The 14141-nt window shown below is 40.0% G+C and overlaps 1 protein-coding gene across 1 annotated transcript; it reads left to right on the top strand.

Moving 5' to 3' along the window:
• The first annotated feature begins 13083 nt into the window (after positions 1–13083).
• On the top strand, positions 13084–13749 carry LOC115092957 (claudin-22-like). Its single transcript, XM_029604469.1, has one exon. The coding sequence runs from the start codon at positions 13084–13086 to the stop codon at positions 13747–13749; it is 666 nt and encodes a 221-aa protein (XP_029460329.1).
• Positions 13750–14141: the final 392 nt, after the last annotated feature.

Below are 14141 nucleotides of genomic sequence, written 5' to 3'. Positions count from 1 at the left end.
TAATAAGAATAGATGTGTCTTCATAATAGATGTGTCTTCAAGGCTTTCCTGAACTTGGTATAATCTTTCTCCGTTGTAATACTAATGGAAAAGGGTTCCAAAGGGTGTGGGCTAGATATGAGAAGCAAACCTCTCAAGAGTCTGCTCTAGTGTAATATACCTCAAGGAGGGGAGAACCAATAGTTCTTGCTGGGATGAATGGATTGGAAAACCTTTCCAGTATAATATTTAGTTCTCATTTTTCTGGTTGTCTAATTGTTTTTCTGAAACTTTAGAGGCTCTTTCTTGGTTGGAAGATTTACTCCCATCACTGGAAGCACTTGAGTAGAAGTACTCACTGGTGTGAAAACATTTCTTGGACAGAAGATGCTCTAATGTCCTTCTCAAGCCTTCAGGGCTTAAGGGAACAAAGAAATTCTTTCTAGCTCTGATAGCTTGGCTCCATTGACTGAAGGACCCTCTGTATCAGAGTGAGAGGAGAGACATCCTCTTCAGAGCATCAACTAATTCTCATTGAGAGCAGCAAGTAAAGCTGAGGAGGAACCTGGCATCTTGCTAGCAGCTGGCTCTGAGGAACTGTGCACCAGCTGCATTGATAAGTTCTCTTGAATGGTGCCTTGGTCTCTTCTGCACCTGTCAGGTTGGCAGCCCCTGCAGTTCAAACCAGGCTGGGAATGGTGACTCACTGCAGGTTTATTGAAAAAAGGCAACTGTTATGTTTGGTGGCTCACATGACAGTCCCGGAAGCTGTTGCACTCACCCCTGCCTCTGTCTATTATGAAGACACATCTATTCTTATTAACCTTTCCTTTAGATTCGATTTTACTTGGGCAGAACTACTTAAAACTCAAGACACTGTATAGTCTTTTAATGTTTTTATAACATTTTGGTTTTAGTTTTTTATTTGTATTCAAGTGTTTTCTATAATTGAACCTCACTATTTTCATTTTAGGGTTCTATAAATGTTATTATGTTCTGGTGCTTGTTTTCTCTAATTTTTACATTAAATGTTTATTATTATTATTATGTACTAGTTTTATTATTTTATCTTGTGATATTCATTTTATTATATTTTGTTCTTTTATTATATACTACGTTAATTTAATTTTACTATGAGCCAGGAGACCAAGGTTCAAGTCCCGCTGTCGCTCCTTGTGACCTTGGGCAAGTCACTTTACCCTACATTGCCTCAGGTACAAAAACTTAGATTGTAAGCCCGCTGGGGATAGAGAAATACCTACAGTACCTGAATGTAAACCGGTGTGATATCTCAATTGAGATGAATGTCGGAATAAATAAATAAATATAGAAATATAGAATTTTATTGTACATCCCATTGCAGCGGCAGCCACTATCATCAAATACCACCAACCATCATTGATATCACCATCCCAGCTAGACTGCTGCCTTCCTATAGATGCGTGTCTATGCATGTGCATACATAATATGCTGCATGGCGGGAAACCCTGAGCCATGCCTCCAGATGACATTAGCCTCCTGGCTAAGGCCCCACAGCAGTTCCTCATCTAAGCAATGGGTCTTCTACTCTTGAAGTAGCTTGTGTTGCTCCTGCATGTTGGTTCCTAATTCCTGTCTGTATTCCTGGTTCCTATGCCTTGACTTCCAGCCCTGTCTTGTCCAAACTTGTCTTCTCCAGTTTACTTGTCTAGCCTCACTTTGTAAAACTCTTCTTGTCCAGTGTCTTCATTGTGTACAGGGCCAGCGTGACTGGGTGTGCATACCGTGCATTTGCACTGTGTGGCACACCCAGTGGGGTGGCATCGGGAGCAGGGAGTGGCCCGTGTTGCCACCAGTGGACCTATCCCCACTGGCAGTGGAAAAAGTGGAGGCCCGTGGTACCGCTGGTGAGATTGGGTCCACTGACAGCAAAAGAAAGTCACATCCAGGTGCTCCTCCTCTTTCCTACCTGCATGGCCCCAGAAGAAAAACATTGCCGGAGCCACACAGGCAAGAATAAGGAGGAGCATCAGCCGCATACTGAAGAGGAACAGCATTTGTGTCAGGGCCGCTGCAAGGTGGGATCCCACCTGCGGCATCTTGAGAAGAGGAGGCCTGGCAACAAGGTCACTGTGGATCCCACCTCACAGTGGCCCGAGAAAATCAGAGCCACTGCGGAGCCCACCCCATGAAGTGGCAGCCCAGAGGTGAGAGAGAGAGGCTAAGGCCTTGTAGAATGTATGTGTGTGTGTGGGGGGTGGGGGGGGGGGGGGAGCGTGAGTTAAGAGATTGAGTGTGGGTGAAAGAGAGTGAGTTGAGAGATTGTGTGTGGGAGTGAGAGCCTGTATGATTGGAGAGAGTATGTGAGAGCTTGTTTGTATATGTGTTTGTGAGAGACAGCATTTGAGAGTGAGAGCCTGTGTGTTTGTGTGAGACTGCATGTGAATGTAAGAGCCTGTGCCTGTGTATGTGTGTGTATATGAGAGAGAGAGAGAGAGAGAGAGAGAGTGTGAGAATGAGAATCTGAGTATGTGTTTGGGGGAAGGATGGAAGAAGGGAAGAAGGAAAGAAGACAGGTGGATAGAGAAGAAATAAAAAGAAAGACCCTGTAAAAGAAATTGGCAAAAGACCAAGAAAGGGAAGGTGGGGAAAACAAGCCTATGACTAACCAATTAGAAAACTAAAATCAGACAGCAAAGGTAAAAAAAAAATAATAATAATTTTTGAATTTTTAGTGATTGGCATATGTTATCTGGTTTAGGTTGCTAGCAAAGCAGAAGTGTATGCTTTTTGTATTTGATAACAACTAATTTAAAAGTTTGCATTATTTTAATTGTGCAGCTATTGTTTTAGCAAAACGTTTCATAAAGCAGGAAGAGAAGATAGAGGTAGTAATCTGTCTCATAAGCTTTTTTCTCTCCTCCCTTCCTTCTTGCATGAAAGGATTGTAAACTGTTCCGGTTCTTGTGCTTAAGCAATCAAAATCACGTAGTTAGACGAGAATGAAATGTTTTTTTATTGTATAAGTTAATCAAAGTAGTAGTTTTCTACTTTAATTTGTAGCTCAGTTGCTTATAGCTATTCTTACTTTGTGATGTGATTTAAAAGAATTAATTAACCTCTCTTCGTATGTGATATTTTCTTTTTTTTTTTTTTTTTTTTTATAGATTGACAAGAATGAAGACTGCTCTGCTTGATAAAGGGCAAAATCTGACAAGGTTTTTTTTCTCTCTTTCCCAGTTTTTTAACTGATCTGTTTTAAAAATTCTTATTTTTTTGCTTAAAAATGATCCCAATATTTTTTTCCCTTTAAAAGGCCTACTTTCTGAGCTCTAATGTAGATAATTGTTTACTGTTTGTGGTTTGTCATTATGTGTTCTGTTTGTGTATCATTATATGTTGTACATGTTACATTCTGTACAGATGTTTACTGACTATACAAAAGTGCAATGAATAAACAATAGCTTCTGACATCATTTAAGTGAAACAGACATCATGCTGAAGTTTTCTGGGCAAAATGTTTTAAATAATGTGTTCTAGAGTATAATATGCTAAGGGATGATAATTGATTTTTTTTTTCCTTTTCTCTTGTTAACTTTTGTTTTAATTCAGGAACTTGCAGGTAATGAGATACTGTGGGGTTTTGTTTTATTTTTTGCTACTGGGTTGTTTTTTATTTTTACAAGTACTTGTGAATTTATTTTCCCCTTTCCCGCCTTCCACTTTTTGTGGTTTACATTATGTGTTATGATCTTATATGTACAGTTTGAATGAATGAGGACCTAGGTTCTTTTTGTCTGAATATTGTGTGTTATCTTATAGAAAAGTAGGAAAGCAAAAAAGGGATTGGACATTACGTAGCTGCTTCTTTGAACCACGACAAAACAATATTGGATATCCATATGAATAGTGTATGTAGGGATTATTACATACAAGAAGTTATTGATGTTTATTGTAGAGTTTCTTATTTACTTATTTTCAGTTTTTATTCATCTCATATTAGGTATTAATCCATAAACACAGAGATAAGAATTAATGGTGAGAATGCAGCGGCTATACTTCCAGGATTGCTTCCAGAGTGCTATGCTAAGAGATTTGTACCCACAAATGTTGGTACCTATTCAAACCAAATCACACTACCTCAACACCTTTCCAAGGTGAGTAACTGACTAACTGAACTGAAATTTTCAACCTTTTTACTTAGGTATACACTGCTCCTAGCTTATTTCTAGCTTCTGGCTACTTTTTTTGTTTGTTTGTTTGTTTGTTTTTAAATTCAAATACTGAGAGATCCAAGATGGCTGCTGCGATGTGAGCACGGACGCGACTGAGCTCCGCGTCTCTCAAAGATTTGCCTAAGTTTTCTTCTTGAATATTTTTCCATGCCACATACGAAACGGAAAGCAAGGATCCGTGAGGTCCTTGCTTCTACACCACAGATATCTTACCGCCAGACGCGAATTGAGGAAGCGTTCCAAGCAGTGCAGTCTGTGCCGGAGAGCGGGGCTGCTGGTGAAGTAAGCAGAGAGCAGCTGTCCTTCACACTGGCCGAGGAAATATCACTTAGCCCCAGTGAGCCAACAACTCCTATGCCCGGCAGACCCCCGAATGAAGGGGGGGTGGAACATCAGATGCAGGAGATGCCGATACTGCCGGTAGAAAAATCAGAAGACTCCCAGAGAAGAGGTATGGAATCCAGGCCTACTTCAGTGAGTTCTGTTAATTCAGACTCTAGGGAGGGAGCGGCAGAATCTGGGCTGGCTGAACCGGGCATTAAAGGCTTGCTAGACAAAGGAGATAAGGGGAAAAGTATACAAGTAACGTTGAACTATCCCTTAAGAGTGCCTGAAAAAATAACGATTGAAGAAATTTGGAAAGCCCTGACCACAATGAATATGGCTATAATTGACTTGACAAATGTTGTTAAAGAAAACATGGGAAAGACTAATTCTTTGGAGGAAAAAATATCCACTGTTGAAAAATCCCTGGTAGAAAATGAAAAAGAAATTAAACAGATTAAAGAAGTACAAACTAATCTTATAAAATCAGAATCCTTTGTTGAAAGGAAGATGGATGCAATGGAAAATTTAATGGGAAGAAACAATCTTAGAATATTAAACTTTCCGAGAACAAAATGGATGCCATTGAAAGAACTGATAAAGAGTTACTTTATTAATATATTGGCTTATTCAGAAAATATGGTACCTGTTTTTTCTAAACTATACTATCTACCAGGTAGACAGGAAAAAGAAAGAAAAAATACAGCAACGTGATGAATCTATGGGAAATAATACTCCTAAAGATAATCTAACAGAATTTTTGGAAAAGTCTTTTGAAGCAATAATTGAAGACAGAGCAACAGTTTTTATTACTTTTCTCCAAACATCTGAAAGAGATGATGTCCTAAGAAGAGCTTTCAAAAAGCAAACAGAGCTTTTTTATGGTTATCAAATACGTGTCTTCCCAGACATAATAAAGAAGGTCCAAGAGAAAAGAAAAGATTTCCTGAAAATGAGAAATGAGATTGTGTCCAGGGGAGCCAAATACTATCTTAGATATCCTTGCCGCTGTGTGCTGATTTATTAAGACAACAGGTATATTTTCACAGAGACGGAACAACTACGTATATACTTGGACTCTCACTCCATATAGTTCTAGTAGAATAGGCTAAACGTGAATGTTAACTGCACTCTCACAATGTGCTAGCATAATTTAATTTTTGAAATTTATACCTATTAATCCGTTATGAACTGGGTCTCCCTTTTTCTTATAATGGTTGGAATGTGTTATACTGATATTGTTTCCTGATTTGTAAGATTTGAAAATTGGAGTTCTGTATAACAACCAAAATTTTCTTATATATGTTTCAATGTAATTTGAAAATTTGAAAATTTAATAAATAAAAAATTAAAAAAAAAATACAAACACTAAGTTCTGCTTACTAGCTGTCTTACTGACTGACGGACTATTTAAAAATAAAGTCTAACTTGTTTATTCGCTACCTTACTATTAAAAACACAAACACACTAAATAATATTCCCAAATAGTTAACTTTGCCCCAATACTTTAAAAAAAGACAATGTCCCAAGCAAAAACTTACTGATTCCTTTCAGCCACCAGCAAGGTGATCCTCTCCTCTCAGTGCTCCCACTGGAATGTTTATAACTTCCAGATGTATAGGCTGTTCCAGTAAATCCTTCCTGAGTAACTTCTCTGCTAATGAGGATGGTAAAGAATCTTCACTTATAACAAGTGATATTGAGAAGGTTGAAATTGGTGATGCTGTTTCTGTCTGGGAAACTTCTCCTGATGAGAAACCAGTTGGACTTGGCGGTGTATGCCTTCATGGTTTGTTCTATATATTCCCAGTAAATGGTGGGTTCCCAGGCGTAAATATTCACTTCTGGTGGAACAACTGAAAATCTTTCTCTGGCAACCACTGTGCTGATTGCTACATTCCAGTTTTTTGAGTCGACGCTCCAGTCCGCATGTTGGAAGGATGTTGAGCTAGCATAGCTGGAATGTGATGATAAAGAGTCAGGAGATCTTTCATATCCCCTTCTTGGAGACCCAAAAAAATGATATGCAATGCCCCTTCTTGGCCTAACTCCAGTTAGAGACCTCTGAAGCACTGGTCTGCCCTGGTCACTTGCACTATCTGCCTCCTGTTGTATAGGTTGGTGAGGCTCCTCAACTCTCTCCACTTGCATTTTTTCTTTAACGAAGAATTCCTGTTCCTCCGCATCCATTACATCGCCCCAGGAGGAGGTTGATATTTCTACTGGCATGACTTTATCTGGCCCTTGGAGGCTGGATTCCTCAAACTCTGTCTCCTTTCCTAAGGACTGCACTTCCTTCTGCGCTCCCAGACCCACTGGAGGCTTGGTTGGCAGCACCTCCAGCAATTCATGGAATGAGATATTTGTGTCTCCTGTGATAGGAAAAATGGGTATTTCTTTTGCCACGCTGGTCACCAACTTTGCGTTTTTATCCCTACTCCCTTCCAATCCTTATGAGGGGAACACAAATCATTCATGCCAAGTCACTTGACCCAAGGCCTCCACTAGCTGGTGGCTGGAGATGGGGACTGGGTGTGTGCTGTATAGTTTAGCTTCTATGTACAGCAAACTGGAGCAACTACAGCAAGAGAGGCTTACTGGTTGCGGGTATTGCAAGGTAAAGCACCTGGCACACTCCAGGGCTCCCATTGTTTGGCATCCGTGGTGAAGGAATTTAATCCTTCCTTTCAGAATGAAAGAGTTTGTGGTCTCACAGCCGTAGGGACCCTGAAGATGATCCGGCTCTTTTTCCTTCCGGGCGCAGCAGCGGAGGGCTGCCTCCTCCTCCAGACTTAAAGGATTCAGCCATGATGGTTATAATCTCTTTCCCCGTAGTGAGTGAAGAAATAAGATGAAAATGCTGTTCTCTTCCGATCACGGTCTTGCGGTTAGCTTGACTTGTGCTTGCTCCTTGTAGGCCGCTCCATGTGCGCGGTTTATAAGCTCATGGAGATGCTGGAGATGCTGCACTGCTTGATGACATCATGAGACAACATTCTCCCTTCCCCCTTACAAACATTTGGCAGGCTTTCACTTCTTGCTCGTGGTTTTGGCAGGAATGATAGCCATGTTTTGGAAGTGGTTTTTCGTCTCAATGCCACACAAGTTGTTACAATGCCACACAAGTTGTTACAATTGTAAAATAGCAGTACTCATATCCAATTCATCTCAGTTCACTCCCTGCACATCTCCTAGCCCCATGTTCCTGGGTACTATTTTATGTAATCCCACCCCAGTGTGCCTGTCCTGCTGGGTGAGTGCACAGACTTATTAATTACTCTTCGGGGCTGGAACCTCTCCCTGGCTGGCTGTTTCACAAGGGCTCCTTCTCCCAAAGCTGGATCCTTTGTAGTTGGGGGGGGGGGGGGGAGTAAAATTCCAGGGCCTGATGTGACAGGGATGGTTGCTTTACACATTTACTTTGTTTCTCCTGGGAGGATGTTTGTCCTTGATATGGGTACAGTGAGTGCAAAAAGAAATACTTCGGAGTCACTTTGTTAGTGTCCGAAAGAAAAGTCTTTACTGTTAAACTGGTGATAAATGTCGCAAAACTCAATCTGCAGCATGACAGAATTCTCTTCTCAATTTCTTTACAGTATCTTTCCCTATCTGTGCAGGACTCACTTGTGTCAGGAACAGGGAAACTTCCAAGCTCTTGGATTAAGTTGAGTGGAGCTCCCAGATGTGCAGATTCTTTTAAGATGGGCAAAACCCCTTCCAAACTGATACACTGGCAAAAAGTCTGAGGCACAAATGAGTAGGGATGTGAATTATTTTTCTAACAAATTGAAATATCGTACAATATTTCTAAATTCATTAATATATCGGGTAAAAAAAGAAATGATCACTTTTCCCCCCCTGAATTTTCGTAAAAATCATTTTTCGGGTAAGCGCGCACTAACGGGAGTTAATGCCAGCTAACAGGAGCTAGCGAGCACTAACAAAAAAATGTTTATATTTGTTATTTTTTGTTACTTTTAGCTATTTTTGTTAGTGCGCGCTAACTCCTGTTAGCGCGCACTAACCCGAAAAACGCATTAACTCCATTATTGATGTGGCATTTATGTTCTGTTAGCCATGTTCTTAATTTTTGTTGGTACGGCCAACATACATTTTTGGACATGGGCACTGTAGTGCATAAACAACGTGATCAGTATTACAGTCGACGTCATTAAAGAATTTTACCTTATATCCGGTGTTTAGATCTTGCCAAACCCTTGACAGACGGAGGAATCCCCCTTTAAAAATGGTACGAGTCCAGCATTTTTTTTGGTCAGTTAAGGGTATAGCACCCGCACCGCGCCAGTAGCTTGCAGCACCGTAACAGTAAGTATGGAAAACACATAGGAATTACTCGCTACCCATTTTTATTTTTTCTTTTAAGTCCGCTCTTTAAATTTAAAATTCTTCTTTTGCCATAGCATTCATCATTAGCGCTATTTGACCACTGTCAGTTAAATCAGAAGTCTGATGGCAAAACTGATAGCATAGCGACCAATAAGTATGTGTCACAGAGGAGTCCAAGATGGCCGCTGCTGAAGGACGCTGAGTCTTGCAGTTCTGAGCGTTCTCTTGAAATAAGTTCCTTTTTCCTGGTAAAATCTTATTTGGTTTCAATTATGCCACATAAGAGAAAGGGCAAGGTGAGGATATATCCTCCGGACTCACCTTGCATCTCAGGACAGCGAATAATCACAGATTTCGCGATCCCAGGAACTAGATCGGGGGAACCAAGCGCCGCTGTGGCAATCTCAGGAGGAGCGAGATTATCACCTGGCGAAATCACACTGAGTCCTCCGGATCCCCGAGGCCCGCTGTGTAGCTCTCCACTTCTAGACGCTGGAGGTATTGGACACACTGACCCAAGTTTGGTCAGAGGAGTTCAAGGTGGAGGAACACCCAGCGTTGTAGGAGCAGAGGTGGGAGCCTCAGCCCAACCTATATCGCGTCAGGAGTGGGAGACCCAAGGAGGGAGAAATCTCGGCGTGGGAAGCATACCACCAGGAACATCAGACCAGAGGTCTAGACGGGAGGAGGTAGGAACTGTGGCTCCAATGCCTTGGGAGTTTGTGAAACCGGCGGAGATAACTTTGGAGTCCCTCTGGGACTTAATGATGGTTAATGCCTATACTTTAAGAGACCAGTCTCAGCAGATGGGAACAATGGTGAAAAGACTGGAGTTGGTAGAGAAAGACCAGAGAGAGAATACCAATCATAATAATGTGGCTATCCAAGAAATAAATGTGAAAATGAAACAGGTTCAAGATTTAAATATGACTTTAATGAAAGATCGATTATCATCGCAAAGAAGATTAGAGTCTATTGAGAATTACCTAAGACATTTGAATGTTAGATTGGTGAATTTTCCCAGAGTAATGGGTGAACCAGTATTATTAACGTTTAAAAGATATATGACTGAGGTTCTAAAAATCCCTGTGGAATTGCATCCCTCTACAAAGAAAGTTATGTTTTTGCCAGTTAAAAGTGTTATAACACAATTACCTGTGGGTGAAAACAGGGTAGATTTAGAAAACCTCACGGAATATCTAGAAAATTCAGCCTTGGAAGTGACTGAGAGAGCAGTTTTGTTTGTGTCTTTCTTTTCTGATCCAGAGAGAGCAGCTGTTATGAAAGCTTATTTTCAAAACATTAATACTCCCTTTATGGGGGCCACAGTTAGGGTCTATCCAGACCTTTCTAGGGCAACCCAGCAACGGAGGAAAATGTTTATAGATATGCGGCCTGAGGTTTTAGCCAAAGGCGCAACTTTCCTCTTACGATTTCCCTGCAAATGCGTTATAAAATATGTAGGAAATACCTATATCTTTTTCCTACCCGAACAGTTGAGACAGTTTCTAGAAGGAAGGACATAACCAGGTATTATTGGGGGTAATAATAGGGTTCCTGTCAACAGCAATGTTATAGTTATTTCCGTTTATCTCCTTGTATTTTCTGTTTTCCTCCCCCCATAATTTCCAATGTAATACAGCAAATGTTTTTCCCTACCATATAATTGGATTATATATGGGAGAAGTGATATGTTGATATCTTTTTCTTTGAATTTGCTTTCTGTATTTCCTTACAAAGTGTTCTTTGTTAATAATTTGAAAAACAATAAACAAATAAATGAAAAAAAAAAAAAGTATGTCACAACCTTTCACTACTAGCCTTCTTAGTAAATTGCATTTGCAAGACTTAAGAACTCTTTGATCTCTTTATGCACAGATCAGTTTACAACCACGTCCACATCTATTCACACCGAGTCACCCTGAAGAAGGAGCCGCAGAGCTCCAAAACATTGCGATGTCGGCTTGATCTTCAGAAGAATAGTGGACATTTACAGATAAGTGTGACTCTTATGATGAAAGCTCTCACAAGAATCATTCATAATACTAATATAAGTGATCTAATGATTGAAAAAACCCAAAGGTTTATAGGGTTCATCTTCACGATAGCCACATAATAAATAGTGGCTACTTATGAAGGTCACTTGTCACTCAATGAGTTTCTTTATGTAGCAAGTCGAGATTCATATTGTATTTGCTTATCCATGCTACCACGTGGGTTTTCTTCATTATATCATTGTATCCTCAGCATTTCTGCTACCTCCTTAGAAATATATTGTTTCCTTATGCAGAGATTTGTTGCTATCTCTATAGTCTTTTTTTGGTGCTGATAAATTTATCTATGAAAGATCCTGGATTCCTCACAGGGCTTTCTCTACACTATCCATCATCTTGAAATCAGCCCTCTTGAAGTTTGGAGAGTCTTGACTTGGTGTAGTTTACATTAGATCAAAGGCTAATATTGAACTACACAATGCAGAGAACATTCGTCCCCTTTTTATCCCTACCATGAGGCCAATGATAAAAAGGTCATTAGTTAATACTAGGACTTAATAAAGCCTTCCCACAAGTGGGCTCTTCAGTTACTTGGCCACTTTGTATTTTATTGACTACTATTGATCTGGGGGGGGGTCAGAGATGGGGGGGGGGTCAGATATACTGGCAACCCAGGGCAAAAACTAAGGAGCAGGTCCAGCCAGTTCCAGAGACAACGAAGTTCTACCTCAGTGACATCATTCACCTTTGCCAAAGGGGCCCCTTTTGGTATGCCCCAGGCATTGCCTAGCTTGCCTCCCCCTAAAACCAGCCTTGTATTTCCCTAATGTCAAGAGCTCCTCCTCCCCCTTTACCCCTAAACTGTCTCTTCTAAAGAAATTCTACCTTTTATGACAATATCACAATCCTGATTTCCATTAGATTCAGTAATTGCAACCACAATCAAATCTGCCTCTGCCATGGTAGCCTCTCAGACAATGATTTTATTAATAAAACTTTGAAAATTTTCACACATGACTTCTGATTTTCTTTTGATCCTGATCTATTTCTCCCCAAGAACTATGCCACTAGCTATCCCTCCTCCATTTGTGAATTTCTCTTCTCCCCGATACTGCATAGTTGATTTGAGGGTTTTATCCCTTCAGAGCTTACCTTCTTTACCTCAAAATGAAGGCAAAAAGGGAATTTTTTGCCAAAATGTTGCAATGATAAAAGTATTACTTTTTTTTTTGCTTTCAGTCTTGATGCAACATTTTTCACACCCCTCTAACTGCTACCTAAAGGCTTCAAAGAAGATTGTATATCTGAAAAATGAAAACAAGTGTGGTCAGTGATTCTTGTATTTAAATGTTCTACTCAATTTACTAATTTGATCAACCGGACAAGATGGGTCTCAGGACTGTCACCAGCCATCCTGGAAAGGACCATTCTTTCTAACCAGGGGAGGAGATCTTTAAGGTGGGTGTTAAGGCTAGAATTTTATCAGTATACTAGGCATAATATGAAGCTTTGACTATCTCTCTCTCTTCCTTCATTGTACCCTGAAATAATCCAATTCAGAAACAGTGAGATAATTTTTCAGGTATATGGAGTGAAAGGGGGGGGGGAGGGAAAGCCCCCAAAAGATTTTCATAATGCCTCTTCTGAAAGACAGCAGTATAACACATGGCCAAGGAGCCAAGACCATCACAGATTCAGAGGAAGTTTACAAGAGAATAAGGATTATAGGTAAACATCACAGTCTTCTTTTCTTCACTAGACCTTTTCTTACATCCTTGAAATCTCAAATTTAGCTATTACAATGAAGTCCTGTTGCAGACAGAGCTGGTTTTTGTTATCACCACTTAAAATCTAATTAATCCATATCGAAGCACAATGATTTCTGTTGTGTTTTAGGGTGAGGGGTCATAGAGCCTTCTTTGTTCATCCCTAGGCTTGTAATCATCAGGCATTGGGATATAATTTTACTTAGCAAATTGAAAGGTAACAGATCAAATCCTTATCACAAACTTAACTCATGGTTCTGGCAGAATCCCTAGCCCCCACACGAAACTCTATATTCATTGAAGAACAAAAACGTATTTCAGAGCTTTCAAGGGGTTAAAACCAAAAGCTTATATTCAGTGCAACAAAGAACGAAGATCAACATCGCAACATCAGCCACAATAGATTGCAGCTGTTACTGAGGAAAATATCTTAGCTGTTTTAAAAAGTATATTGCTGTAATGGCTTTCATGAACAGGACTAATACACAGCTAAGTGGACTTTTATTAACTTTGTGTGGATGGGTTTTATCCTGTGTCACTACCTATGTACCTCTGTGGAAGAACCTCAACTTGGATTTAAATGAATTAGAGATCTGGACCATGGGACTTTGGCAAGTTTGTGTAGTCCAGGATGAAGGAGGAATACAATGTAAGGACTACGATTCCTTTTTGGCTCTTCCTTCAGAACTCAGGATTTCCCGGATTTTGATGTTTCTAGCCAACGGATTAGGGGCTCTTGGCCTTCTGTTCTTAAGTTTAGGGTTGGACTGTTTAAAGTTTGGAGAAGGAAAACAGGAGCTAAAGAAACGACTGCTTTTTCTTGGAGGGATATTCTCCTGGGCATCGGGACTAACAACTCTAGCCCCAGTTTCTTGGGTTGCATACATTACAGTACAGGAATTTTGGGATGAGACCATTCCAGAGATTGTTCCCAGGTGGGAGTTTGGGGAAGCGTTATTCATGGGATGGTTTGGAGGATTTTTCCTTATATGTGGTGGCACATTACTTATTTGCACAGCCTGTTCTACTGACATCCAACAACCATCATCTGTGCATTATAAACCCACTGATATTCAAGATCATTGTCTAAACTTGGAACCAAAATATCCTGACCTGAAAATCTAAGACTCTGAAAAGGACAGAAAATTATATGTCTGTTGGCTTTAAACTGTAATACAAATACAGGAAGCTGATTCCAGCAGTGATGTGTAGGATTATTTGCTACTTAGTTCATTCATTTCACACATTAAGCTTTTATGTCTCAAATTCTTTCTGCATGTACATGTAAGATTATATTTTCTGGCAGAACTGGTAATGCTACGTTGGTCATGATGCAAGACATTAAAGTTGCCAATATTTAAACAATGTTAACATTCTTATTCTGTTGGTTACTTTTTTATTTTTAAGAATTGTAGCAGTTTCATACATAGCAGCTGATATATATAAAATGAATCTCCTCATTATTATAGGTGTTAGATAAAGCAAATCCTTCACCGAAACCTCATACCTGTTGGATT

Source organism: Rhinatrema bivittatum, chromosome 1 (genome assembly GCF_901001135.1).
Source record: "Rhinatrema bivittatum chromosome 1, aRhiBiv1.1, whole genome shotgun sequence".
Taxonomy (NCBI): Eukaryota; Metazoa; Chordata; class Amphibia; order Gymnophiona; family Rhinatrematidae; genus Rhinatrema; species Rhinatrema bivittatum.
This window is presented reverse-complemented; position numbering and strand designations above follow the sequence as displayed.